The sequence below is a fragment of the Musca autumnalis genome, unplaced genomic scaffold (assembly GCF_047663935.1).
Source record: "Musca autumnalis isolate F117 unplaced genomic scaffold, ASM4766393v1 scaffold_5, whole genome shotgun sequence".
NCBI classification, from domain to species: domain Eukaryota; kingdom Metazoa; phylum Arthropoda; class Insecta; order Diptera; family Muscidae; genus Musca; species Musca autumnalis.
In genome coordinates, this window is record NW_027412088.1 from 5,766,302 (window position 1) to 5,793,749 (window position 27,448).

Consider the following 27,448-nt stretch of genomic DNA (forward strand, 5'->3'; position numbering starts at 1 on the left):
CGTGCTAAAACTTACATTTCGAAAAAAAATTGTATCCTTTCAATATTGAGTTACTTGCCTTGTAAGAACTCACAACCTTACTGATGTTTTTAAAGTTTTTAAGAGATCATACTTAAATGTCAACTTCTTCTGTTTTGTTTTGTTAAATACCGTTATAAATTACAAAAACAGTGCTGGAATATTAAAATATGATATGTTTAGAGACAATTTGCTGAAGTGTCGCAGAAATTTGCTGATATCGATTTTTCGATTTTTGTCGCAGGTTGGGACCAGTGTGCAGTGTAAGTATATATCGAAAAGTGTTGCCCAAGTGGTATTAATTAATTATTTCCAGAAATCAGGAATGAACACTTAAAACTTGTTCTCTTCCTTCAGGTTACAAAAAAGTTATAGAAAAAGTTTATGACATGACAGTGCTATTATTTTTGTCGACACTGTAAGTATGTATGTATGCCGCTGTATGATTTTTCTACAAAACGTTGTCAGATGTTTATCCAGCTGATTTAAAAATACATACTATGGCAACGCTGTTGCGAGTCCTTAAAGAGAGAGAGAGTAAAAGAGAGCATTCAAGAATTGAAAATGTGAATATAAAGTAACTGAAACTGTCTATGAAACAGTAGCTGTCCAGTTATCCATTGAATTTGTTACTCGTTGCGTGTCAGGACGTCTCTCACAAAGCGTGAAAAAAGATAAATACATACCTATAATGAAGTGAAGTGAATTGCTAAAATAAAAATGTAAATAAATGATTAATCAAATATAGACTGTTTGTAGTTTTGTATTAAAGAAGCTAAAGTACAAATCTACGATATGCTATACACTTTGAAAAAATTTCTGAATATACCTTCGTACTTGTACAAGCGTTAAATAACAGTGAAATATCTCTTCATATGTACATATTTTTTTGCATATTACTAATGTGTAATATGTACATACATATATATATGCTGTCACAATGTTGTTTTGCTTTCATTTATATAATAAACAAAGAATTTCTTCGAAATGTATTGCAATGCTAAATTTTAATTTTGACTTCATATACACCACCCCCCCAATATATGTATGTGTGTACTATACGTATTAATGACCAACTAACATACAAGTCCTTGGTGTAGGATATCTGTAAGATTTATGTAAAATCGATATTCAGATATTTCTCAAAGTTAGGTAAAGACAACTATTTGATTTATATATAAATTGAAATGGTGTCATTGTTGAATATATCCGCAATCTGCAATATGTGGTAAAGTGAATAATATGTTGTTTAAATAATTATGAAATTTAATATGAATTTTGCTTTGGGAATACAGTTTTGGATGAACGAATGCTTATGTGACATAAAGGCAACGAGTTATTTTTATATGTACCTGCGATGTCATGTCATGCAACTGTTCGTACGAAATCTTAACGTTGGTTATAATGGAACATAACTCCTTTCCTGTCATTCTTCACATTTCATATTTTAAATCAAGACGTAAATAGAAAAATTAAAAAAAGAAATAAGTTAAAGAGAGCTATAGTCGGACTGTGCCGACCATGTTATACCCTACACCACTTCCCCTGGGCACTACTTTTCCGCGGAATTTCTTTATATGATTTCGAAGTATCCCTTGTTCAATCAGGGATTTCATAATGGACAGATGGACCGTTTTGGCTACATATGTATATATTTCTTCAAATATACAACACATTTCTTAAAAAAATTAAAAGTTTGTATCAAGAAAAAAAAATACCAAAGGCAATTAGAAATGTCTTTTGTTGACATTAACCGAATCGATCAATGAAAGAGATAAATATTTCGTGGTATTACTTTACTTTCAATCAAATGTAGCATAAAAACTTCAAAAACCCGTACAGCATTATAATTTGCATAAATTGAAACAAGTGGGAATTCCTCTATCATGATCTGAAAACTTTTCTATAATGTTTACAACATTTTGTAGCATGAAAGGTAAACGTAGTTCTTTACAAACAAACAACAAACCAAAACAACCCACATACATATATGTACATATGTATGTCAGACAGTAGTTCCGTTATCTAACCAAGTGAGAGAACAAGAGTTGGTTTTCAAGTTTCGTTTTCGTAATTTGTCCGAATATGAAATACAGACCAAAAACAAGTGAGAAAAGGCTATAGTCGGTACGGGGCCGACTATGTGATACCCTACACCACTCCCTCTGTGCATAATCTTTTCACTTCAAAATACTTCAGGGAGATACGAAAGTTTTCACCTATCTGGCTTTTATACCAAATGCCTTAAGGCGAACTGAACTAAAATATTTAATTTTATATTTGACTACTATCGACATCAAAAACATCAATATGCTTCTATCTCTGTGAGAAAATTTCGTGATGATCCGATGAAAATTCCGACCTGTAGTGTGATTGCAGAAAAAGTGGAAAAAGGGATGCATTACCGACTATCGCGATATCTCTATTATTTGACCACCTACGCCAACCTACTTTACATAATTTTAAAGATGGGATTTTCTACTTTCTTCGTCAGACTTTGCTTTTAGAAGGGTGAAACCCAAACTAACCCTTGAAATTTCGTGACGATCCAATCAAAATTGCGACCTGTAGCGTGATTTCAAAAATTTGAAAAATGGGATGTATTACCGACTATTGCGATATCTTCGTTAGTTTGCATCATTGTAAAGATGGAATATTCTACTTTCAAAGTCAGGCTTTGCTTTTGGAAAGTCCCCAACCAAAGCTCTGATATTCGTCATTATAATTAAAATCGCAAAAATGTAAATTTGGGTTTTATTTGCTACTATTGTGATATCTTCGTTGTTTGATCACCTACGAGAACCTACTTTACATCATTAGAAAGGTGATATTTTCTACTTTCATTGTCAGGATTTGCTTTTGGTATAACCCATATAGAACCTGAGATATTCGCTTTGGAAAAAAACGTTGTCTTTTTATGCAAATAAGTTTTTTTGCCCATTACGACCCCTAAATATTATCCGACCATCACCAAAATCAATAGGCTTCTTCATCTGGGAGACCCCCAATAACCCTCAAATTTTCGTGACGATCCGATCAAAATTGCGACCTGTAGCGTGATTTCCAAAAAAATAGGAAAATGGGATGCATTACCGATTATTGCGATATCTCCGTTATTTGGTTACCTACGCCGACCTAGTTTGCAGCACTGTAAAGACGGGATCTTCTACTTTCATAGTCAGGCTTTGCTTTTGGAAAGTTTCCAACCAAAGCTGTGATATTCTTCATTATAATTAAAATCGCAAAAATGAAAATTGGGTTTTTATTTGCTACTATTGTGATATCTTCGTTGTTTGATCACCTACGATCACCTACTTTACATCATTAGGAAGGTGATATTTTCTTCTTTCATTGTCAGGTTTTGCTTTTGGTATAACCCATATAGAACCTGAGATATTCACTTTGGAAAAAAACGTTGTCTTTTTATCCACCTAGGTTTTTTGCCCTTTTCGACCCCTAAATATTATCCGAACGTCACCAAAATCAAAATCTTCCCCTCCGGGACCCTCATCAACACCCAAAATTTGGCGACGATCCGATCAAAATTGCGACCTGCAGCGTGATTACAAGGTTTAGATGGACAGACGGACAGACGGACGGACTGACGGACGGACACACATAGCCAGATCGACTCAGCTCGTCGAGACATTCATTTTGGTATATATAAGTATGGGTCTACGACCATTATTTCGATGCGTTACAAACTTTTTGGGCAAAACCAACTTATAATACCCTCCCCACATAGTGGTGTAGGGTATAATTAAACTTGGACATTTTGCCCACAAAAGTTATGGTCAATTTCACACGCTAAATACTATCCGACCATTATCAAAAATTATTAGCACTATCCTTGACCAAAACTCTTACCTCGTTCAAATATCTGTAAGTATCGCACTATAACCGCGACCTATAACGTGATTATGGTTACACTACACACAATTAAAACTGCCCGATCCCTGTATATACTAGGCTGTAACTCTGTTATCTGACCACATACAGCAACATAATTAGCATCAATGAAAAGGTCAAGAGTTCTTCTTCTAAATATAACATACGTGGGCTTAACATATTTTCCAGGAATAAAGATATAGTCATTACACTAAAATTTTTTATCAATTTTCGCACAAAATTTTTCCCTTACTATTTGTAGGTAAGTCAAGCTAAATCTCATATTTGTTGTATTCAAATTTTAAAATAACAAGTTTAAAGTGCCTACAGAGCCCCTACAAAATCGGACAAAAGTTTTGTTTTTGGTCCATGTCACCACCTAAATATTTCACAATCATCACCAATAACAATAGGTGTCTATTCTGGTCTGAAGCTGACCTCCATACAAAATTTCGTTACGATTGGTTCATAATTGCGACCTGGACACACATCTATTTTGGTATACCACACGACGAATATTTAGCGGTGTTACATGCGTTTTCGGAAAAACAAACTTATAATACAAAAAAAAAAACGAAGGCTCATGAATATTTGAACGAATAAATATTCTAATCTTGAAACCAAAAAAACCTTTGTTGTTGCAATGTAGCTCTCCAAATTTGTTCCGTTTGATCCAAACTAAATATTAAAAATTGTGGAAAACGGATGACAACATCAAGTGCCACCTAAGTGATCTCAATTTACATAGAAATGGGTTGTGGACAGTGTTGCCGAATTTTACAATTTATCTTCATTTTGACGATTTTTTGGCCCCAAATTGAAAAATGACGATTTGACGATTTTATGTTGCAAAATTACGATTTTTCACGTAAGCCAAAATTGCATTAAATAAAAGACCATAACTATATTTTGACCAAAATTTCACGAAAGACTAAGGAAAGCCCATGTCGCAAACTCTATTTTATGGGCTTTGTTAATGCTTTATATAATTTCCAGACGTATTGGCTATATTTACTCCCATATCTGGAATACAGGTATTTTCATACACGGTGCCCTTGAATCAAATTTAAATGGAAGGTGCTTACACCTGGGTAGTTTTTACGGATTCTGAAACTACAATGTTCATAGATGAATAAAATTAAAAAACTAAAAAAATCGCCGGAGCGCTTTTTAAATAAATCGCGATTCAAGTTGGCATTTTTAAGGGTTTTTTAGGTTTTCCCGATTTTGCTTGGAAACCAGAAGTCCTATTGAAATGGGAATAAAGAAAATTTTGTAGCTATGAAAATTCTCTACAATATTGGGATTTGTGATATCTTCGTAGTTTTTACCGTTATTGAGATATAGAAGTTCAAATTAGGACAATGGATTGACTGTATCGCCTCCTTATAAAACAATGTTATACACAGGGCACCTTAACTAACTTTAAATGAAAACCACTTACACCAGGGAAGTTTTTACGGATTTTGAAACAGATATGTTTATAGATGAGAAAGAAAAAATCGCTGGATGGATTTTTTAATAAATCGCGATCAACGTCCACATTTTTTGGTTTTTTTTTTAGGTTTTCAAGATATTGCTTGGAAACCGCAAGTCCTATTGAAATGGGACTAAAGAAAATTGTGTACAAGATTGGCTAATTCATATTTTTCTAGGTTTTACCATTTTTGTGATATAGATGTTCATATCAAACTTTCAGATTATTTTCATAGGTCTTCAGGATTTAGCTTGAAAGCTGCAAATCCTTTCGAATTTTAGTGTTATCACAAATGGCTTTTGTAGTTTAGCCAATTTCCATCACATTCACAAATAATATTGATATTTGCGGTATATTGGAGGTCCTTATGGGGCATTCTCTTTGATTCTGGGTCCATACGAGTTTTCAGCCCACTTAACTCCCGAAGGGGAGTAAAAATTTAAATTTTTTGTGCAGGTTTATTGAGGAAAATAATGTTAGGAACGATATCTAACTTTTCTCTATGATTTTAATGGTTAAATTAAAATTTCCCTAAATAATTTTCTTTTTTACTTTAATTCGCTCTATTATTTTGGACAACTTTTTACAAGCTCTGTCTTGTACCATACAAGACCTCCAAATTGGACAAATGTTGACTGAGTTTTATTTGTGGGATAATGTTTCATTATAAAATGCTATTAAAAATGTATCAGTCGGCTTTGCCGACTGAGATATACCCTCAGCCTATGTGAATTGAAGCTTTAATCTATGGTATGATCGAATGTATTCAGGGTCTTTCTGTATTTTGTGGCCTTTTTGGACATTTGAACTTGCCGATGAAAATGTGGATTCGGATAAAAGTTCAAAAGTGTTGCAGAGGAGGCACTTAAAGGAATGGACCGACATAGTCAATTATGGAAATGGATCTTATTTTGGGAGTCATACATTTTCGATAGATATCGCGGCCACCAGTCATTTCATTGGGTCATCGTATAACTTTTGGACCAGTACGCAGGAAGTATGTACATGTCCACGTAAAACATTATATCGCTGTAAACAGGACCACAACGAACAGCAAAGGATCTTCGAACAGACCATAAATTGCACTTAGAGGAGGAAGTACCCTAAAGTACCTCCATTTTAGAAGTTAAACTAAATTTGAACAAAATATTAGGAGATCCAAAGTTTGGACCAAATTTTTTCAATAGATATCGAGCATACCATTTAAGTGACCAGTTAGATATATATCGTGCTCTCCAACCACTACACTTGGTGTCATAGGGGTTTTTTACAGCTTCTGATTATTTTCTCAGGAAGTATGGACTTGCCCCTGATGAAACATGTATTGCCGTAATGGGGGCAGCAAATACAAGTTGTTACAATAAAAACGGAAGCGATTCGAGGGCAGCTCCTAAACTGAACTTTTCCAAAATTGTGTGTGGGAGGTACTCAAAGGAGTAGACCGATAGAGTCCACATTGGAGCCTCATCTACGTCTGGTAGAAATTTCACGATGTACAATGTATGGACCAAATCGGTCACTACCTTTAGGAGTTATCGTGCGAACAATTTTTCCGAGCATTTTTGAACTTTTTTGGAGGAGGTACCTGAAGTAGTGGACCGATATGGCTCATCTTCGAACTTAAACTATGTTTGGCCAAAATATTACGAAGGCCAAACTTTGGACCGAATCGATTGATCCGTTCGAGAGTTATATTGCGCACCAACCACTACACCCGGTGTCATAGGGAGTTTTTGCAGCTTTCAGACTGTTTTCTCAGGAAGTATGGACTTGCCCCTGATGAAACTTGTGCCATTGTATGGGGAGCAGTGAATACAAGTTGTTACAACAAAAATCAAAGAGGTCCGAGAGCAGCTCCTAAACTGAACTTTTCCGAAATTTTGTGTGGGAGGTACCCGAAGGAGTGGGCCGATTGAGTCCATACTAGGACCTCATCTAAGTCTGGTAGAAATTTCACGATGTGCAAAGTATGGACCAAATCGGTTATTCCCTTCAAGAGTTATCGTGCGAACAAATTTTCCGAACATTTTCGAACTTTTGTGGGGGAGGTAACGGAAGAGGTGGACCAGTATAACCCGTCTTCGAACTTAAACTACGTTTGGACAAAATATTACGAAAGCCAAATGTTGGACCAAATCGGTTCATCCGTTCGAGAGTTATCGTGCGCACCAGCCAGCCAGACGGACGGACATTGCTAAATCGACTCCAAATTGTCTGAAACACATTTCGTCCAAACATACTTAGGGTCTAAAACCATTATTTCGATGAGGCACATTTTGCCCGTATGAAAGTGTATATACCCTCGTTAGCATAAATGCTGAGGGTATAAAAATGCAATTTGCCCCATAACACACTTTGCAGAAGTGTTTTAGAAACGTTTAATACGTTGTAACGTTTTTGGCTTTTTTTATTTCGTTCATCAGTGTATGTATGTATTTTGAATTATGTCTAATTTATGTATGTATATTACAGTTTTCCGACAATATGTTGCTGTTACAACTATCGCAATATTTACAAAAGATGCCGCACAAACCCAGTTTGTTGTTTTTGCTGTTATTGATTGTTTCGGCGGCATTTCTGGATAAAACATCAGCTAATGTTGAAACGGAGGCGCCACAGACGACAACTCCCGAACCGGGTGAGTACTGCTGATTGCTCATGGAGTTGCAATGTTGCATTCGACCAAACCCTAATGCCACTGATTTGATTAATTTTCAGATGCTTCACCGGGTTGCAAAGCTCCCGATATTCGTTTTACTGTCGTAAAGCCGGAGACAACAACTCACCAACCATATGCCAAGTTCGAAACAACTCCCGCCTATGCGGCTGAAGAATTTACAACTTCCGATGTTGAGTTTGTCGAAAGGATTAATATTGACCTGACAGGACGTCATAACGGCAATCAAATGGGAGGCATTGTGAATCCCTATCAGGTCAGTATGAATGATCACAATACCGGTGGGAATTTGCATGCCAATGATATGGCAGCGGCAGACGAGGAAGCTGGCGAAGATGATGAGACCGACTCGGATGGATCAACTCCAAATCCTCTACAAAATCGAAAAAATAATGCTAAGAAACGACGCACTGGCGGTAGGCGTAGGCGTATAGAAAATGAAAATGGCCAAACGCGTGGACGCGGCAGCCGTTACAAACGACAACTTGTCGATTATGTGGTTAACAGTTCAATGTATATCGACACATTTACCGGAAACCTTTCGAATGTTACAACAAAGGACGTGTATTATATACGTTTTGATAACGGCACACAGAATATTGGTCCGAACGGAGAACTCAAATACAAAATTTACCGAATAAAGCAAAAAAATCGAAATCGCCCACCGCGTGTCCACCACCAAAAATATGATGACAATAATGAGTTGGAAAACGAAATAAAGTCGCATCATCGTCATCGAGGAGATGTTCGGGATTCTACTTCCATGAAAGACGCAAACATGACAAATCATGAAAACGATAACCGGCATCAGTTACTGCAAACTTTTGCCCACGATGAAACAATTACTGGAGAAACCCCACCATTGGGGAAGACTAAAGAGGTTGCTGCTTATGCCAAAGTACACTCGAATACGAGTGGAGAAATGAATGTTTTACAACGCGTAAAGCGTAAATCGGGCAAAACAACAGGCGCTCTTAGTCGCCCGAAGGGTGGGGGGGATTCCAGTTCAAAAACAACTAGCCGCAAGGACAAAGGTAAGGCAATTTTTGAACTACATGAATAGTTTAGTTTTAGAAAAGTTTTGGAAGAAATTCATGCACACGTTCATTATTTCCACACCATTAAGCTACTTGCCAGGTTAATCTTCATTATGGGGATTTATTTTGACGTATACCCAATGGAATTGACCTTTGATATCCAGTGGGTTTAGTTTATCAGGTTATATGCAGACACACTATTTATTAGATATTAAAAATTAAATTGCAAAAATATTTGGAAATCTAGGCGTATGATATATTTACGAACACACACTAGTCTACAATATTTATCATACGCACCGATGGAAAGAAAATAAGATAGATAATGTATTTTTATGTTATTTACAAAATGTAAACTGTTGTATAGAGTTGGGTAATCTAGATCCTAGTTCCTTGGACTAGTTCCAAAACGTATGAGTAACATTATGAAATATAACGTGTGATGTTTAGTATACGCAGTTTGTTCAAAGAAAAAATGTGGGCCATTGGAACTGCGAAGTGAACTAGATAGTTCCATATAGTTCCTTTGGCACAACTCTACTGTTGTATGATTACAGTTGACTTTTGGACTGAAATTGTCTTTAAGTTTTAGTTTGGCTGGATGTCAGTAAATTAAAAACATGTTATTTTGTTTTTAATATTATTTTTATTTTCCAATATATCGGCTGTTGGTTGTCGGAGAAACCATCATCAGGGATTTAATCTTTAAAAATAACAAATTACACTTACTATATATTACCATTAACAAAAATAGTTTTTTTTTTTATCACAATAATTGCATTTGTTTTATTTAGCAATCACTAGAAAAAACTTTCTCATATTTTCACAAATAATTGCCAAGGTTTTGGATGTTTTTCTATTAAGTTTCTGTAAATTTGAGCACAGTGGCTTGTGTCTGTCTTGTAATTCATCAGTTTTTCTACCGGAACATTTATTATGTGGAGCATTTCTAGCATAAATCTTCGCGTCCACGTTTTTTAAATCAGGAGTGTGTGCTCTTACACAATGGGCGGCAAGTGCAGTATTTTGTTCCAAAGGTCTGTTTTTGGCTTTCTGGTCCGACTTATGTGCACTTAACGTAATTCTAACGTTAGACTTCTTCCGTAGGAATTTTTGACTTCGTACCACTAAAAAAGTTATTGTTTGTATTTGTACTTTTAAGTGTCAATTGGATATGTTCTTTGGATTGGAGTGGGAGAATATGTCGACGACATATTTTATATAATAAAAAAGGACTAAGTTGAAAACACATTCGAGATGTTAAATAATTGCAATAAGCAGTTGCGTTTCACCATGGAGTGTGAGTCCAACAACAACTTAACATACCTGGATTCTCTTGTACACAGACAAGGTAATATACTAGTACTAGACTGGTTCCAAAAAACCACATAGTCTGGAAGATTAATAAACTTCAATCTCAAACATCCACGAATAATCAAAATAAATACTGCAAACTACTTTATTCACAGAGTACACAATCAAAGTCATTTGCAGTGTGCCAATACCTGACCTATATCTATCTTATTTTCATTCCATCGCACAGTGGCCAATTTAACGAAAAACTTGGTCAAAACTCTAAAAATTAATAGATTTTGACTTTGGGTACTTATATTTTTGGGTAGCTGCTTTCATTTTTCATATTATTTAATCCTCATGCGGTCATTAAAGGGGTATTTTTTGGTCTCTTCTCCTATAAAATGTGATCGTATCATATCAATATATTCTTACTATAGATCCTAGAAGACATCAAAACTCTATATCTTATCCAAATTCCAGAAATATGCAAAAATTAAAAACTTCTTTTGAGTTTATGCAAAATTGTCCCTGAAAACATTATTTGTGAAGAATGAAAATCATTATTTGGTGGAAAATTTTGTCGTTATTAAATTCTCTTCCAAATATAAAAACATTTCTTTAGCTATTTAGTTTTTGTACTCAAAATGTGAAAATAAAAACAATACAAAATAATTTAAAAAAAATTAAGTTTCAGTGTTTCATTTAGAAAAGCACTTAAAACTAGAAAATAATTTGTCGCTTAGCCTCAATAAATATATTCTTTCTCATGATGTAATCTCTCAAATAATACGCTTGCCGTTTAATTTTGCCACCATTTATAATTTGAATGCAAGCGTTTTTTTTTTTGAGAGATTTCATCATGAGAAAGAATATATTGAGGCTAAGCGACAAATTATTTTCTAGTTTTAAGTGCTTTTCTAAATAAAACACTGAAACTTAATTTTTTTAAATTAGTTTTTATTTTTAACCTTTTAGTAAATAATTTTTTACCACTGAGAACAAAATTGTAGTCAATTTAGGCCGAAAATTTAGATAAAAACTTTAAAATGCTTGAAATCGTGTAGTACCGTTATATAAATTCTATACCAAAACCTGGTCTTATGTCCATAATTTTTGGCGAGGAAGTTTCTGTACCATTGGGAACTCCAAATGCCAAGTTACCGCCAATTCGGCCTCAAAATGAAGATAAAATCCTTAAAACGCTTGAAATCGGGCGGTACCGCTATATGGGGGCTATACCAAAACCTGGACTTATGTCCATAATTTTAATGGGTACGTTTCTGTACCATTGGAAACCCTATTTGTCAAAAAACAGTCAATACGGGCTTAAAATGACGATAAAATACCTTAAATCGAGTGGTACCGCTGGATGGGAACTACAGGAAAAAATGGACCTATATTGGTTTTGGTTTCATATTCAAGTATTTTCATCCAAATCTGAAAAGTGTACAAAGTTTTAGTTCGATTGGTCAACTACAACCGTGTGAAAAATGAGTTACCAGATTTGCAAAGCAAATTAGATAAAAAACTTTAAAACAGTGTAAAAATTTACCAATATTGGTTTTGATTTCATATTCATGTGTTGTCATCCATATGTGAAAAGTGTGCAAAGTTTTAGTTCGCTTGGTCAATTACAACTGTGCTTTAAATGAGTTACCAGATTTGAAAAGCATGTAAAATTGAACACTGTACAACACTGTTAAAATGGACCAATATTTGTTTTGATTTCATATTCATGTATTGTCATCCAAATCTGAAAAGTTTGCAAAGTTTTAGTTCGATTGGTCAACTGCAACTGTATGCAAAATGAGTTACCAGATTTGAAAAGCAAAACACCGGAAATCGGGTGGTATCGTTATATGGGGGCTATAGGAAAAAATGTACCCATATTGATTTTGGTTTCATATTCACGTATTGTCATCTAAATCTGAAAAGTGTGCAAAGTTTTACTTGGATTGGTCAACTGCAACCGTTTTAAAAATCAGTTACCAGATTTGAAAAGGGGGTTAAGTTAGACACCGTAAAAACACTCTAAGAATGGACCAATATTGGTTTTGATTTCGTATTCATGTATTGTCATCCAAATCTGAAATGTGTGCAAATTTTAAGTTCGATTGGTCTGGTGCAACTGTGTGAAAAATTAGTTACCAGATTTGAAAAGCAAATTAGATAAAACACTGTAAAACAGTGTAAAAATGGACCAATATTGGTTTTGATTTTGTATTGTCACCCAAATCTGAAAATTGTGCAAAGTTTTAGTTCTTTTTGTCAACTGCAACCGTGTTAAAAATGAGTTACCAGATTTGAACTAAACACACACCAAAGCAAGTTAAATAAAATACTCTAAAAATACGGATTCTCAAAGTTGAACATTTTTTACTTGAGCATTAGTACCCGCAAAACGTATTTGGGTACATTAATTGGAACACATACATAACTTAACTTTTGTTATTCAAAATAAGTCAAAATGACAGCATAAGCCTTTCTAGTGTTAATGAATACCTTTTATATTTTTCCCACCGTAGGAATTTTCGATGAAGATGGTGGATATTCACCAGTACATCCCGATGAAAGCGATTCCGATGAGGAAGATGAAGAGGAGGAAGAAATCGATATACAGCAACAATTTACCGAAGTTTCGGAAATTCGTTTCCCTGGGGAAATTGGCCCACTGGGTGATAGGCGTTTGTGCAAAATACGGTGTGTTAAAGGAAAATGGGTGGGTCCATTGTGTGCCACCAATGAGGAGGGTAAGTGAACGAAATGATCGAATAAGGTCACACATACACCGCTTTCTCACTGACAACAACAACACCACCACCAACCACCTAACAACGTACACGGATCATTCAACATTTGCTCATGCAAAGTAACCACACTCTGTGTGCATTCTGCACGGATATAGGTGCACACACACAACATCACAGCTCAACACACTAGCACCTTCCCATGATTGAATTAACAATAAACATATTAAACATAAAAATTTAATTAAAATGGAGTTCAGTGTTATAAGCATCACAATATTATAAACTAATGCAAAATTACATACCTATACTCGTACTCGTACATAAATTTAAGCATGACATTTTTCGCTCGCTCTCACAAATACTTTTTCGATTACTTAATATCACACATGTATTATTAAAAATGTAGTAGTAGTTGTAAAAGCAAATGATATACGCACAACTGTTTATGTAAAGACAGTGGGAAAATACTGCCAGAACCGTATACATTACCACCTGAGAACCAGTGCCAAGACATTCGTTCCATTAAGAAATAAAGTCAACTTATTGTTTTGGTTCACTGTTTCGGTTTGTAATGTAAACGGTCATTCGTATTTATACATGATCACAGAAATCGATAATTGAATTGTTTGTTCGCTGAGCATAAATTAATTATATTAATAAAATACCATGAAAACAAAAATCAAATGCCTGCACAATTTCTTTACTCTACTGAAATACATGGACTTTCTCATTTTTTAAACATCATTTTATTGCCTTCGACCTCCAGATGAAAATGGAAACGTCAAATTTCAACCCTTGTACAAAAGTTGCAACGTCAAAAGAATCCCACCCTACCTATTGTTGAGCTATCGTAACATATCTGTGGTAAGTTAAAAAAACAGGATTGTTGAAAAACCAAAAGACCACCCAACCACCACATACATACCAATACATTTTGCGCACGCTGCAACACATTCATACCTACATCAGTACACATGGCAATCGAAGTAGTTCATATCTACCCAAAAAATATATATTCACCCTTTGAGTAGCGGCAGATCATTGGAATCAACGCACCACAACCTAACCGAATTGGAATTGGGTTTGTGCATCGATTAACAAACAATTTGCAATAATCAATTTAGCAACGTCATTTCAATCACTTCATTGCGTTTCCTTTCAAGAACAGAACAGATATCGTTCGTTTACCCTTTTTACTGTATTTTGTCTTGCTTTATAAAAAAAGAAAACTACTACAAAACTGGCTAACATTCGAAAGAGCCGATTTCTAAAAGTGTTTTTATTTGTTTCTTTTTTTTTGGTTTTTTCTTTCTATTTTCGACTCTTTTTTGCAGACCCCCATCTACCGTTCTCGTCGTAATCGTACGTCTAAATCGAATTTTATTTCCAATACACAAATTGTGAGTCAAATTTAGAGGCCCGCCCTTGCAAAGCGTTTATCATACTGAATAAGTCCATTTAGAACAAGAAAGAGCGATTTTTTACTTCGACACAAAACCATTCCACATAGTTTGATTATAGATTTTTACATACATACGTACAGTCAGCATAGAACAGATCGGCCACAAAATGGGTATTACATAGTAAGAAATGCATTTGGTAATATCGACGCACAGTGCTTCTGAAATCGATATTCATAGCCAAAATCGCAATTTTTATCGTCACCGATTGTTAATTTCTATAGGGGATTCGATAGTAAACATATTGAAACTAAGAGGTAGTTTACGCTATCCATCAATGTGTTATGTACCGAAATAAAAACATTCCATATCTATCCATACAATGTGGAGACGTAATTTCTAGAGTTGTGCCAAAGGAACTATATGCAACTATCTAGTTTACTTCGCAGTTCCAATGGCCCACATTTTTTTTTTTGAAAAAACTTCGTATACTTAATATCACACCATACATTTCATATGTTACCCAACTCTAGTAATTTCACTGCATTGTTGCTGGTGTGGACACGCAAAAAGTAAATGACATAAGGAAAATTCCCAATATTGCACACATTAGTGACTGTACAAGGATAGAAAATATCAACACATATGACATTGATGGCTAGTCTAAAGTACCTCTAATCAAAAACAAGTAAGAACGGCGTTAAGTTCGGCCAGGCCGAACTTGTTATACCCTCCACCACAAGTTATATTGAAGTAAAATGGAATAATTAGTTTCCTTTCGTGTATGAAGAAGACTTAATACTAAATTTCAGCAATTTCGGTAAAACAATGTGAGGCACCGTTCTATGGGGGCTATTTCAAAACGTCGATCTATACCGAAAAATTTCTGACGGAAAGTTTCTAGACTCAAAGAAGACTAAATACCAAATTTCCTATATTTCGGTAAGAGAATGTGGCTATAACTTAAAAAATACCGAAAATCAGGAAGTACGCTTCGATGGGGATATAGGAAGACGTGGTCCTATACTGATAATACTCTTCTGGAATATTTTATAACTCTTGGAAGACTAAATAACGAATTTCAGCCATTTCGGTGGGATATTTACGTCACAATCTTCAGTATTACGAAAATCGGGAGGTACCGTTCTAAGGGGGCTATATCGAAACGTGGACCTATACCGACGAATTTTAGTCGGAAATGGGGCAATATGAAAGCGTGGACCTGTACAGACAAATTTCTGGCAAACAGTTTTATATCACATTGAAGACTAAATACCAAATTTCAGCCATTTTGGTGGAATATTGAAGCCACAACCTTCAAAATACGGAAAAGAGGGAGGTACCTTTCCATGGGGGGCTATATGAAAGCGTGGACTTATACCGACAAATTTAAAGGGGAAGTTTGAGTACCCCCAACGATGTCTAAATACCAAATTTCAGCCATTTCGGTGGAATATTGAGGCCACAACGTTCAAAATACCGAAAATCGGAAGGTACCGTTCTATGGGGCTATATGAAGGCATGGACCGATACCGACAAAGTTCTGCGAGAATGTTTTATACCACCAACTTAGACTAAGTACCAAATTTCAGCCATTTCGGTATGATAATGAAGCTAAAACCTTCAAAATACCGAAAATCGGGAGGTACCGTTCTATGGGGGTTATATGAAGGCGTGGACCGATACCGACAAAATTCTGGGGGAAAGTGTTATACCGCTAAAGAAGACTACGTACCAAATTTCAGCCATTTTGGTAGGATAATGAAGCTAAAACCTTAAAAATACCGAAAATCAAGAGGTACCATTCTATGGGGCTATATTAAAACGTGGACCGATATATCCCATTTTCAATACCAACCATCCCGCAAGTAATAAAAACGTCTATACCGAATATTGACTCACTATCTTTAAAATTGCGAGCTGTATCTTGATTTCAACAGACGGACGGACAGACGGACAGACGGACATCGACATAGAATTTTATGCTGATCAATAATATACATACTTTATAGGGTCTCCGACGAATATTTCGATGTGTTACAAACGGAATTACAAATTTAATTATACCCTCCATATGGTGGAGGGTATAAAAATTGGTCAATATATTATAAGGCGAGGGCGCAACGGTCCTGACCGGCTTTCGCATTGACAACCGCAGGATTTATTTTGATCCCCTTTTCATCTCAAGTGGATACTGATCTCCCTGTGATTTCACTTGGGGAGCCGTTAAGAACTTTAAAACTTGGTTTGGGAAAAAAGGACGTCGGAAAGTTGACGACCCCCGTAAACGTTTTAAGGACTAAGGTCTGCACCAGGAATGTTCTCAAGCAGATGTTCTTGCAAAGTACAAGGCCGACATTACTGCCAAACAGGTAATACGATGGATTGGGAAACTAAAGGCCTGGGTACATAAGCTGCCTCGCCTGTTTGCCTTGCTTGCTTCTGATAGTCCCAATTTACATTAGGCCATTTTCCTTGCGGCAATTGTCAGTTTGATGGAGAAAGAGGTGAGGCATATGGTAACCCTTTGCCTCTCAATACCCTCTCTCACCTACAAACTGACAATTGCCGCAAGGAAAATTGCCTAATGTAAATATGGACATTAGGGATATAACTTTTGGTACTTTTTTGCAAATATCAAAAATACCACCACATAGCCGTGTAGAGCATGAAAAACTATTATGAAAAAAAGGTGTAATTTTTTCTCTATCGCGAAAAAAGTTTCCGCACCAAAGTTCAGTAATGCATTTTTTAATTTTAGCTGTTATGACAACATATTTGCCTTTTATTAATTTTTTTATTTTTTTGTAATCTAATTTAAAATCATTACCAAAGCGTTCTGGACCAATTTTTTCTCAATTCGCGCCATTTCGGAGCATTTTAGGAATTTTTGACACTATTGCAATTTTTGTTTTTTCTTTATAAACTCGTGAATTTTATGTTTATATTTATTGTACCTATCGGACAAGAGAATATGGTGTCATTTGCAACAAATTCGCGAACGTTACAGACAGTTTTTAATGACTTTGCCTTTGAGAATTGTATTTTTTTTCTATGAATATTTATTCAAACAAAGCAAATTTAAAGTTATAAGTAGAAAAAATATCAAAAGGGTTTTAGTAATTACAGTCGGCGCGGAAACTTTTTTCGCCGAATCGATCTTAGAAACGCGTTTTCATTATTAGGACAAAATTCCCCACGTGGTACTGGTGTTGTATTTTTGTAAAAAACATATCCGATTCTCACAGGTAAAGTCAACAAAAACAGCCTGTAACTTTCGCGACTTCGTTGCAAATGACCCCATATTCTTTTGTCCGGTAGGTAAAATAAATAAAAAACATAAAATTCACGAGTTTATAAAGAAAAAACAAAAATTGCAATAGTGTCAAAAATTCGTAAAATGCTCCGAAATGGCGCGAATTAAAAAAAAAATGGTCCAGAACGCTTTGGTAATGATTTTAAATTAGATTACAAAAAATAAAAAATTTAATAAAAAGCAAATATGTTGTCATAACAGCTAAAATTAAAAAATGCATTACTGAACTTCAATGCATTTGGTGCGGAAACTTTTTTCGCGATATAGAAAAATTAACGCCGTATTTCATAATAGTTTTCCATGCTCTACACGACTATGTGGTGGTATTTTTTTGGTTATAGCCCTAATGGACATACAAGAATAAAAAAGAAAACGGCAACCTAGTTGGAAGTTTGCTCGGCCGTATTTATTCTTTTATTTTTATTATGTCAGAAAGTAAGCAGTAGGGCTATAACCAAAAAAATACCACCACATAGTCGTGTAGAGCATGGAAAACTATTATGAAATACGGCGTTAATTTTTCTCTATCGCGAAAAAAGTTTCCGCACCAAATGCATTGAAGTTCAGTAATGCATTTTTTAATTTTAGCTGTTATGACAACATATTTGCTTTTTATTAAATTTTTTATTTTTTGTAATCTAATTTAAAATCATTACCAAAGCGTTCTGGACCATTTTTTTTTTAATTCGCGCCATTTCGGAGCATTTTACGAATTTTTGACACTATTGCAATTTTTGTTTTTTCTTTATAAACTCGTGAATTTTATGTTTTTTATTTATTTTACCTACCGGACAAAAGAATATGGGGTCATTTGCAACGAAGTCGCGAAAGTTACAGGCTGTTTTTGTTGACTTTACCTGTGAGAATCGGATATGTTTTTTACAAAAATACAACACCAGTACCACGTGGGGAATTTTGTCCTAATAATGAAAACGCGTTTCTAAGATCGATTCGGCGAAAAAAGTTTCCGCGCCGACTGTAATTACTAAAACCCTTTTGATATTTTTTCTACTTATAACTTTAAATTTGCTTTGTTTGAATAAATATTCATAGAAAAAAAATACAATTCTCAAAGGCAAAGTCATTAAAAACTGTCTGTAACTTTCGCGAATTTGTTGCAAATGACACCATATTCTCTTGTCCGATAGGTACAATAAATATAAACATAAAATTCACGAGTTTATAAAGAAAAAACAAAAATTGCAATAGTGTCAAAAATTCCTAAAATGCTCCGAAATGGCGCGAATTGAGAAAAAATTGGTCCAGAACGCTTTGGTAATGATTTTAAATTAGATTACAAAAAAATAAAAAAATTAATAAAAGGCAAATATGTTGTCATAACAGCTAAAATTAAAAAATGCATTACTGAACTTCAATGCATTTGGTGCGGAAACTTTTTTCGCGATAGAGAAAAAATTACACCTTTTTTCATAATAGTTTTTCATGCTCTACACGGCTATGTGGTGGTATTTTTGATATTTGCAAAAAAATACCAAAAGTTATATCCCTAGTAAGCAGACACGCAAGGCAAACAGGCCAGGCAGCTTATGTACCCAGGCTTTAAAGGTGACGCACTGTAGCCGCCATGACATAAACCATGAGTTTGGTTGCGGATTTGTAGTTGGTCGGAGGTTAAAACATCTACACCCCGAGAATGAAAGACTTCCCACAATTCGAATAAAAGCTAAATTCTTCTATATCCGGATTATTTGCGCTATTGCTCCCACTTTAGACACGAACGAACAGACCGAAGATATATTTTACGAGCGCTTAGAAAAACGTTGCCCTGTCCATGACATTAACATTATTCTGGGCGGTTTTAATGCCAAAATGGGAAAGGAGAATATATTTGGCCCAGCAGTCGAGAAATTCAGTCTCCACAGTGAAACATCTGAAAATGGTATGAGGCTGATAGACTTTGCAGCGGCAAAAACATGGAAGTTAGCAGCACCAGATTTAAGCATCTCGACATTCATAAGGCCACTTTGCTGTCTCCAGATCAGAAAACAAGAAATCAAATTGATCACGTTGTGATAGATGGATGACATTCATCGAGCGTGTTGGATGTACATTCGTTCCAAGGAGCAAAACATAGACTCGGACCACCATCTTGTTGCAGCAAAGGTACGTACCCGGTTAGACATCGGTAAGCTGCATTCGCAACAGATAGCCACAGCATATTCCATTCAACTGGCCCAATTGCTTAATCAAAGCACTCCTCGACCCGATAACATATCAGCACAATGTAGTATTGCCACTCCATGCAAACAACCGCAAAATCCATACTTGGATACCAGAGACAGTAACAATGCGTAGAGAACGAGAGAGATATCGTGAGAAAAGTAGAGAGGAAAAACGTCTTTCCGCAGGAAAAAAAGATAGAAATGGAAAAGAGGGAGTGTGAAAAAATCGAGATGTACTGAAGCAAAAATGAAGTCCGAAAGTTCTAACAAAGAGTGAAACATCAAACTGATGGCTTTAGTATATGCACATCATCCTGTAGAACAGCAAGGTAATTTGGTAACTGATATGGTAGGAACATTTTTCCAAACTATTGGTATCCATTAGTTGCTAAGACGACGATGATACCACAGATCCAATCCCAGAAGATGGTATTGAATGTGACGCACTTTATGATAGCTGCCATGACATAAAGCATGAGTTTGGTTGCGGATTGGTAGTTGGTCGGAGGTTAAAACATCTTCACCCCGAGAAAGAAAGACTTGCCACTATTCGAATAAAAGCAAAATTCTTCAAGGTCAGCTTTATTTGCGCTATTGCTGCCACTGTAGACAAGGACGAACAGACCAAAGATACATTTTTCGAGCGCTTAGAAAAAAAACATATGACCGTTGCCCAGTACATGACATTAACATTATTCTGGGCGGTTTTAATGCCAAAATCGGAAAGGAGAATATATTTGGCCCAGCAGTCGAGAAACTCAGTCTCCACAGTGAAACATCTGACAATGGTATGAGGCTGAAAGACTTTGCAGCGGCAAAAAACATGGAAGTTAGCAGCACCAGATTTAAGCATCGCGACATTCATAAGGGCTCCTGGCTGTCTCCAGATCAGAAAACAAGAAATCAAATTGATCACGCTGTGATAGATGGATGACATTCATCGAGCGTGTTGGATGTACGTTCGTTCCAAGGAGCAAAACATAGACTCAGACCACCATCTTGTTGCAGCAAAGGTACGTACCCGGTTAGACATCGGTAAGCGACAAGCTGATAAAGTGTATTCATCAGCTAGTTAGCTCCATCTGGCAGGAAGAACGCGTACCCGACGATTGGAACCTGAGCATCCTGTGTCCCGTCCATAAGAAAGGAGATAACACTTTATGCTCCAACTATAGGGGCATAAGTCTTCTCCCTATCGCCTACAAGATAGTGTCAGGGATATTATGCGAACGACCAAAGCCTATGGTCAATGAAATAATTGAACCATATCAATGCGGCTTTAGACCTGGCAAGTTCACCATTGACCACATATTAACCCTGCGGCAAATCCTGGAGAAGACCCAAGAGATGCAGATCGACACCTACCACCTTTCTGTCGATTATAAAGCAGCTTTCGACAGCTCTCTACGTTCAAATGTATTCCAACCATCTCTTTCGGCTTTGTAAAACTACATTAACTGATACTCGGCAATCAGTTAAAATTGGAAAGAACATCTCCGAAGAGTTTAGTACCAAAAGAGTTTTCGTGTGGCTTATTCAACATTCAGCTGGAAAACGTTATACAAGAAGCAGATGTTAAAAGAAATGGCTCAATTTACACCAATAGCCATATGTTATTTGCGTATGCTGATATAGGCATCAGGGACCGATCAGTAAAAGGAGTAACTGATACCTTAAGAAGGTCGAAGGAGAATCTGCTAAAGTGTGTCTGGCGGTAAACGACGAGAACGCCAAGTTGATGGTGTCGACGCGGAATGCGTGCATAGAGCTCGGACCGACAGTGGAAGCTGGTTCCTGTAATTTTGAGGCTGTAAAGGACTTCATCTACCTAGGCTCCTCCATAAACACAACAAACAACATCAGTTGTGGAAACAACATCAGTTGTGGAAGAGCTGTATTGGCCAACAGATGCTAATTAAGCTTAAGTAAGCACACGCAGAGAAAAAAATATGTTTGATCCAACAATATTCCAAGAGCAAAATATGTATTGTTAACATATTGTTGGATTCCTCATGTAGTATTGTAAATCCAAAAATAGTTTGTGTCAACTGAACAATATTTCTCTCTTTTCTTCGAAAATTTGTTTCTCTTCTCTCGCTATTCGATGCTGTGTTGAAAAAACAATTTTGGTGAGTTGTGGTGTGTTTGTATGACATGCTGCCTTTACCTTTGTTTTTGTGTGTATGTACTTGTGAGACTCTTGTTTTTATTTGTTTCTGTTTTGTTTCATTCTTCTTTCCTTTTCATGTTTGTTATGGTGTTTAATTATTCCTTATGTTGTGGTGGGTTCTTGTGGCTTCTTGTTTGTCTTTGTTGTCAGCCAATGCAGCAAACCATGTATTGTGTTCATCAATGATTGCAATATTATACGCGACATTTATATCCAAGTTATGCGAAAAGTGTATATGAGAAGTATATGCACTCAAATCAAAAATTTCTGGGCTGGTTTTCTGTATTGACAATACTTTTTGTAAACAAAATTAGATTATGATAGTTCCTACAATCGGTATTGTTAACGATTTTAACAATATTGCGGAAATTCGAAAGTTGTTTTTGTTTTCTATGTTTGGAACAAAAGATGGTATTTTTGGATTTGGATTACAATGTTTGAACAAAACAAATACATTTTTGGAACCAAAACATATATTTTTGTTCCAACAAAAGCGAAAAATATTTTTTCTCTGCGTGCAGTTTGAAACCAAAGCCACATCTCGCCAAACAAAAACAACGCTTTATAAAACACTGATACTACCGGTGCTAATGTAAGGTTCCGAAGCCTGGGTACTTGCGAAAGCAGGTCGTGAGTGGTGTGTTTCAGAGAAAAAATCTTCGATTGATCTGCGGTCCTATCTACGTTGACGGTGAATATCGACGTCATATGAACCACGGGCTGTATCTGCTATACAACGACATCAGTATAGTTAAACGTATCGAGATACAACGATTGCGTTGGCTAAAGGCGTATAAATACGGGCCACGTGGCGGTACATGCAGGGCTGGCAGGCCAAGGCTTCGATGGAGTAAAGAAGTGAAAGAAGAGATGGAAAGACGCTGCATTCCAAAAAGCCAAGCAAGAAACAGACAGGAATGAAAATCGTTTGTTAGTTCGGCTTATAGAACAAATATTCTGTAACAAGCCAACTAAGTAAGTAAGTGGACGCGGAATGCTCCTAAATACGAAAATTTTCCCCCATTTTAGAAAATATGTAATTTTTGCAAATTTCTGGAGAAAGAAATAGTTATTTCTTGGAAACTATAACAGATATTGTGTTCATTAAGTAAGCAGGTAGGATTATTGCCCTAGCGTTTACACGAAGTGAGCTATTTTCTTTTTCCTCAGGTACTAAATTTTAGTGAAATGCCAAATTTAGTTTCTTAGAAATTTTAGGGGACAAGATGGAACAACGCTTTCGCAAATATATACCTGATAGTGTCCTCTTTCAGCCCGCATATACTTTTGTTCCCGTCTAGTTCCGTCCGTTTAACAATACTTAAATTTATTGAAATTACATTTGTAATTCCCGTTCAGGTTTCCACATGAATTATACACTCTAAACTTTTTGCAATAAGATGCGGCACAAACGTGCGAAATTCCAAACATTTTTATTGATTTTCTAATTTTCCTTTATGAATTTGAAAAGTTTTACAAATGTTTGTGCGCGGGAACACGTATAATATGTTTACAATTGTTTATATATCTTGCCCTGGAGGTATATTTATAGGCAGGAAATACATTTTGGGATATATGTATATGAGTTCCAAGAACTATGGACGCCAAAAAACCGAATATTTACATCAGAAACCTTGAACAATTTTCGTGTGTCACAGTGTAATCAACAGTGATCATCAAGGCACATTTAATAAGGTAGTTTCAAGAGCCCAGCTGATTGAGTAAGATGACATTTCAAATTTTCTATTTGCTCTACGAAAACAACACATTTAACAGCACACACTTAAATGTTTGAACACAACAGCAAAAAGTTATCAAACATACCTATTATTTTGCCATAAAATAATTATTTTTCTCCACCGACAACTATTTTTTTTATTGTTAAATAATTACAAAAATTTAATTGTAGCTTAAAGTCGTTGAATTTAATTTGCCTCAATTTTAATATGTCGCGACGCATCTATTCTTTCGCCTTGTTTACAAATTTTGACAGATCATATTCTTTCAAATGTTTCTATATATCCTCACCATAAATTTTAAGCTTCTGCGTTAAGAAAAGGCATTTCGGATTTTGTTGTAATGAGGAATCCCAAAACCAAGCGTTTTCGCGGATTTGGCTTCATTACTTACTCCCATCCGTATATGATTTATAATATCCCAAATACTAGCCTTCATAAGATTAATATTCCATAAAACAGTTTTTCATTTTATAACGTTTTTTCCTTATCCTGTAAAATTATTACTTTGTTAGTTACGACTTTTGGCATTTATGGTGACGATATGTAGTGGCACAATTATCAAAGTAGATGCATCAGCACAGTTAATCGAATTTGAAATGTCAAAATAGACTGGGAATTTACAACGAAAAATCAAAATATAAACATATGATTCAGTTATTCTGCGTTTTGATTGGATAAATAAATTTTCCGCGAAGTTTATATTGCAAGGTGAATTGTTTTATTTTTCACCTTTTTTACCAATTTTGAATTTTTACATTACCACAAAAAATGCTTTGTTGTAGCAATTCGCCGATGCATCTACCTTGGTAATTGTGCCATGCAACTACCTTATTAAACGTGGCTTGGTGATCATGTTCACAAGTTCTTCTTAAGAAGTACCGTTGGGATTTCGTGGCGATCAATACAAAAGCAACATATGAGAGAATTGGCCCTTGTTAATCTCTCATATGGATGCAAATCTGTCACTGACTGTATGTATGTATGTTTGTACATATGTATATTTGCATAGACAACCAAGTAGGGTTGCTTTTATAGTGAGCTGATAGTCGCTAACATTTGGAAAGAAAACATTAGTCTCACAATTCCATCACTCCCCTCTCACCCACTGCTCCCTTTAGCCACTGAAAATTGTAGTTTAGTTTTGATATTGCTGTAGATTTTCATCAACGAAACGACAACATAAATTGCACTCTAAGAATAAGACTTTTAAGTGGCACACTTTATCACAGTTCACGCTACTCTCACCAACAATTAACTACTTTTGACTCACACTCACACACCAAGTCACAAATGTTTGTCTTCCTACTATCTTTCGTCTTCTGTCGGCTGCTTATATTCACAGTTTTGTATTTTTTTTTTTTCTCTACGGTTTCTCTATCTTGCTCTTTTTTCATAACATCCTTGGCCGCATTGTTCTTTCTTTTATCTCTCTCTCTATGTCTCATTTTTGTTAATATCCGTCCAATCGAAACCAACATTATGTACATACATACATATGTATATACGTATGCTAATTCCTACATATACATACATATATGTATGTGCGTATACGCATGTGTTATATGAATATGTGTAAATACTGATGCCATGTGTACGAATCCTTTCAAATCACTCATTCATACACCTACTCCAATGTCTGTCGATCGATGGTTGGCTGACTGGCTGGCGATGATGGGTAATCAACAAAGAATGTCGGCTGGGACCTGCCACACGGTCATTCCCTGCAAGCCCGGTGCAAAGATTTAGGTATGTACAAGCTACTGGGTGAATCAAGGGTCTTGTGTTCGAATGGTTTGTGGGCACCTCGTATGCCTTCGTGTGTCCCAACAACCCTACTGACTAACTTTTCGGACGACAGTGCCCCATCCATTAAATACAAGATACTAAATGGATCGGGTTCGTTTGAACCATCTGGCGTATTAGCAGTTCTACCGCACAGCACTATTTTGTTGGACTGCATGTATCCTAGAGTACGCGGCATACCTGAATGGACATGGACTAGTTGGTATATGCAATATCAGACAGGTATGTATAGATCTATACAGATGTCATGTGACGAATAATAACACTGGTCAACACAATGAAAAAAGTTGTCTGTTTCTTTAGATTTGATGCTGTTTCGAACTCAAATTGCAGCGTTTTTTGCAAATCCAGGAACAATTCTTATTCAACAGCATTTATTTTTGAGATATAGCTTAGGATCTAATTTACTTCTTTTGTTACTATTGGATCCTAAAAAATATTTTATTGTTCCCTTTTTATATGAGTTTGCCAGGTATTCTCTCGTATTGTACTCATGCAGTATAGTATGTACAGTAGACTGAGGCAAAAAAAAAAAATATTTTTTTTTATTTCGGAACTCCTACCCCCTAATTTTTTTTTCATTTGATCCAAAAACCTTATATGACGTTTTATGGCGATCGGTTAACGTTAAACCGTGCCATACATAGCGATCTTTGTTTCCATACCCAGCAAAATTAAATGGAAGTGATTCCATGTGAAATCATGATTTCACTGGTTCTTTTGCATGAGTGCGAAAGGAGTCGTGAAAGATCCCATCTTTTTCATCGAATTTTCATGAGTGCAATTGAAGTCGTGAAAGGTCCGATCTTTTTCATCGAATTTTCATGAGTGCAATCGAAGTCGTGAAAGATCCGATCTTTTTCATCGAATTTTCATGAGTGCAATTGAAGTCGTGAGTTCAAATAAATTGATAAGTAACCGCACAATAAATTATCAAATACTCATATACCCGAATAATTGTGTACTTGCAAAAGTAATTGTTAAAATGAAAATAAAAGTCAGATGAAAGTGGTCGATAGTGGCAAAATTTATATATTTTAATTAAAAATACAATGTAAATTTATATAAAACAAAAGAAAAATATGTTTTGTGTTTGGAAACCTGTTTCGTTTTGTGGATATTAAAAAGAAGTATGAAAAAGACCCGGTCTATAAACCACGAGCTTCCCCAGCCGACCAACACCGATATAGTAAAACATATCGAGCTGCAATTATTGGGTTGGTTGGGCCATGTTAACAGGATGGATAAAGATGCCACCGGCATATGAATAAGAGCCATTTGACGTTATGCGACCCGAGGGAACAAAACTCCAATGGAAAGATCACGATATCACAAGCAAGGCATGCAAAGTGAGAGAAGCAAAGTAGAAGATCGGTAAAATAAGTATAAAAGAGACCATAACGTGGTAACTATTACAGTATAAGCTTTTTCTTTTGAAATAAAATAACAGAATTCAAATTTATACTAGATTTCCCAAACGATGAGCTTGATTCAGAGATTGACACATAATTTATCGAATATTGGAAAAACGGAACCCCCCAAGTTGAAAGAAGTATCTTGCAGCCATCGGAAGAGATAAATATGATATTGCAGATTTATATAATATATAATTTTTAAAATTACATACAAAATAAAGAAAAATAAAATCTGGCGATACAAATCATCTGCGCATTGTATTCTTATTAATTCAACAA

The 27,448-nt window shown here is 35.6% G+C and overlaps 1 protein-coding gene across 2 annotated transcripts in view; it reads left to right on the plus strand.

The window, feature by feature from the left end:
* The first annotated feature begins 567 nt into the window (after positions 1-567).
* Positions 568-27,448, plus strand: part of hig (locomotion-related protein hikaru genki) — a 44,909-nt gene continuing 18,028 nt past the window's right edge. The window contains exons 1-7 of one of the 2 annotated variants that reach the window (XM_073956514.1): positions 568-740; positions 7,856-8,021; positions 8,102-9,094; positions 12,919-13,143; positions 13,910-14,007; positions 14,478-14,543; positions 25,640-25,976. In XM_073956514.1, coding sequence (XP_073812615.1) covers positions 7,868-8,021; positions 8,102-9,094; positions 12,919-13,143; positions 13,910-14,007; positions 14,478-14,543; positions 25,640-25,976 — 1,873 coding nt within the window. In that variant the 5' untranslated portion in view covers positions 568-740; positions 7,856-7,867. The remainder of the gene's footprint in view (positions 741-7,855; positions 8,022-8,101; positions 9,095-12,918; positions 13,144-13,909; positions 14,008-14,477; positions 14,544-25,639; positions 25,977-27,448) is intronic. The other variant, XM_073956515.1, reaches the window with a different exon arrangement.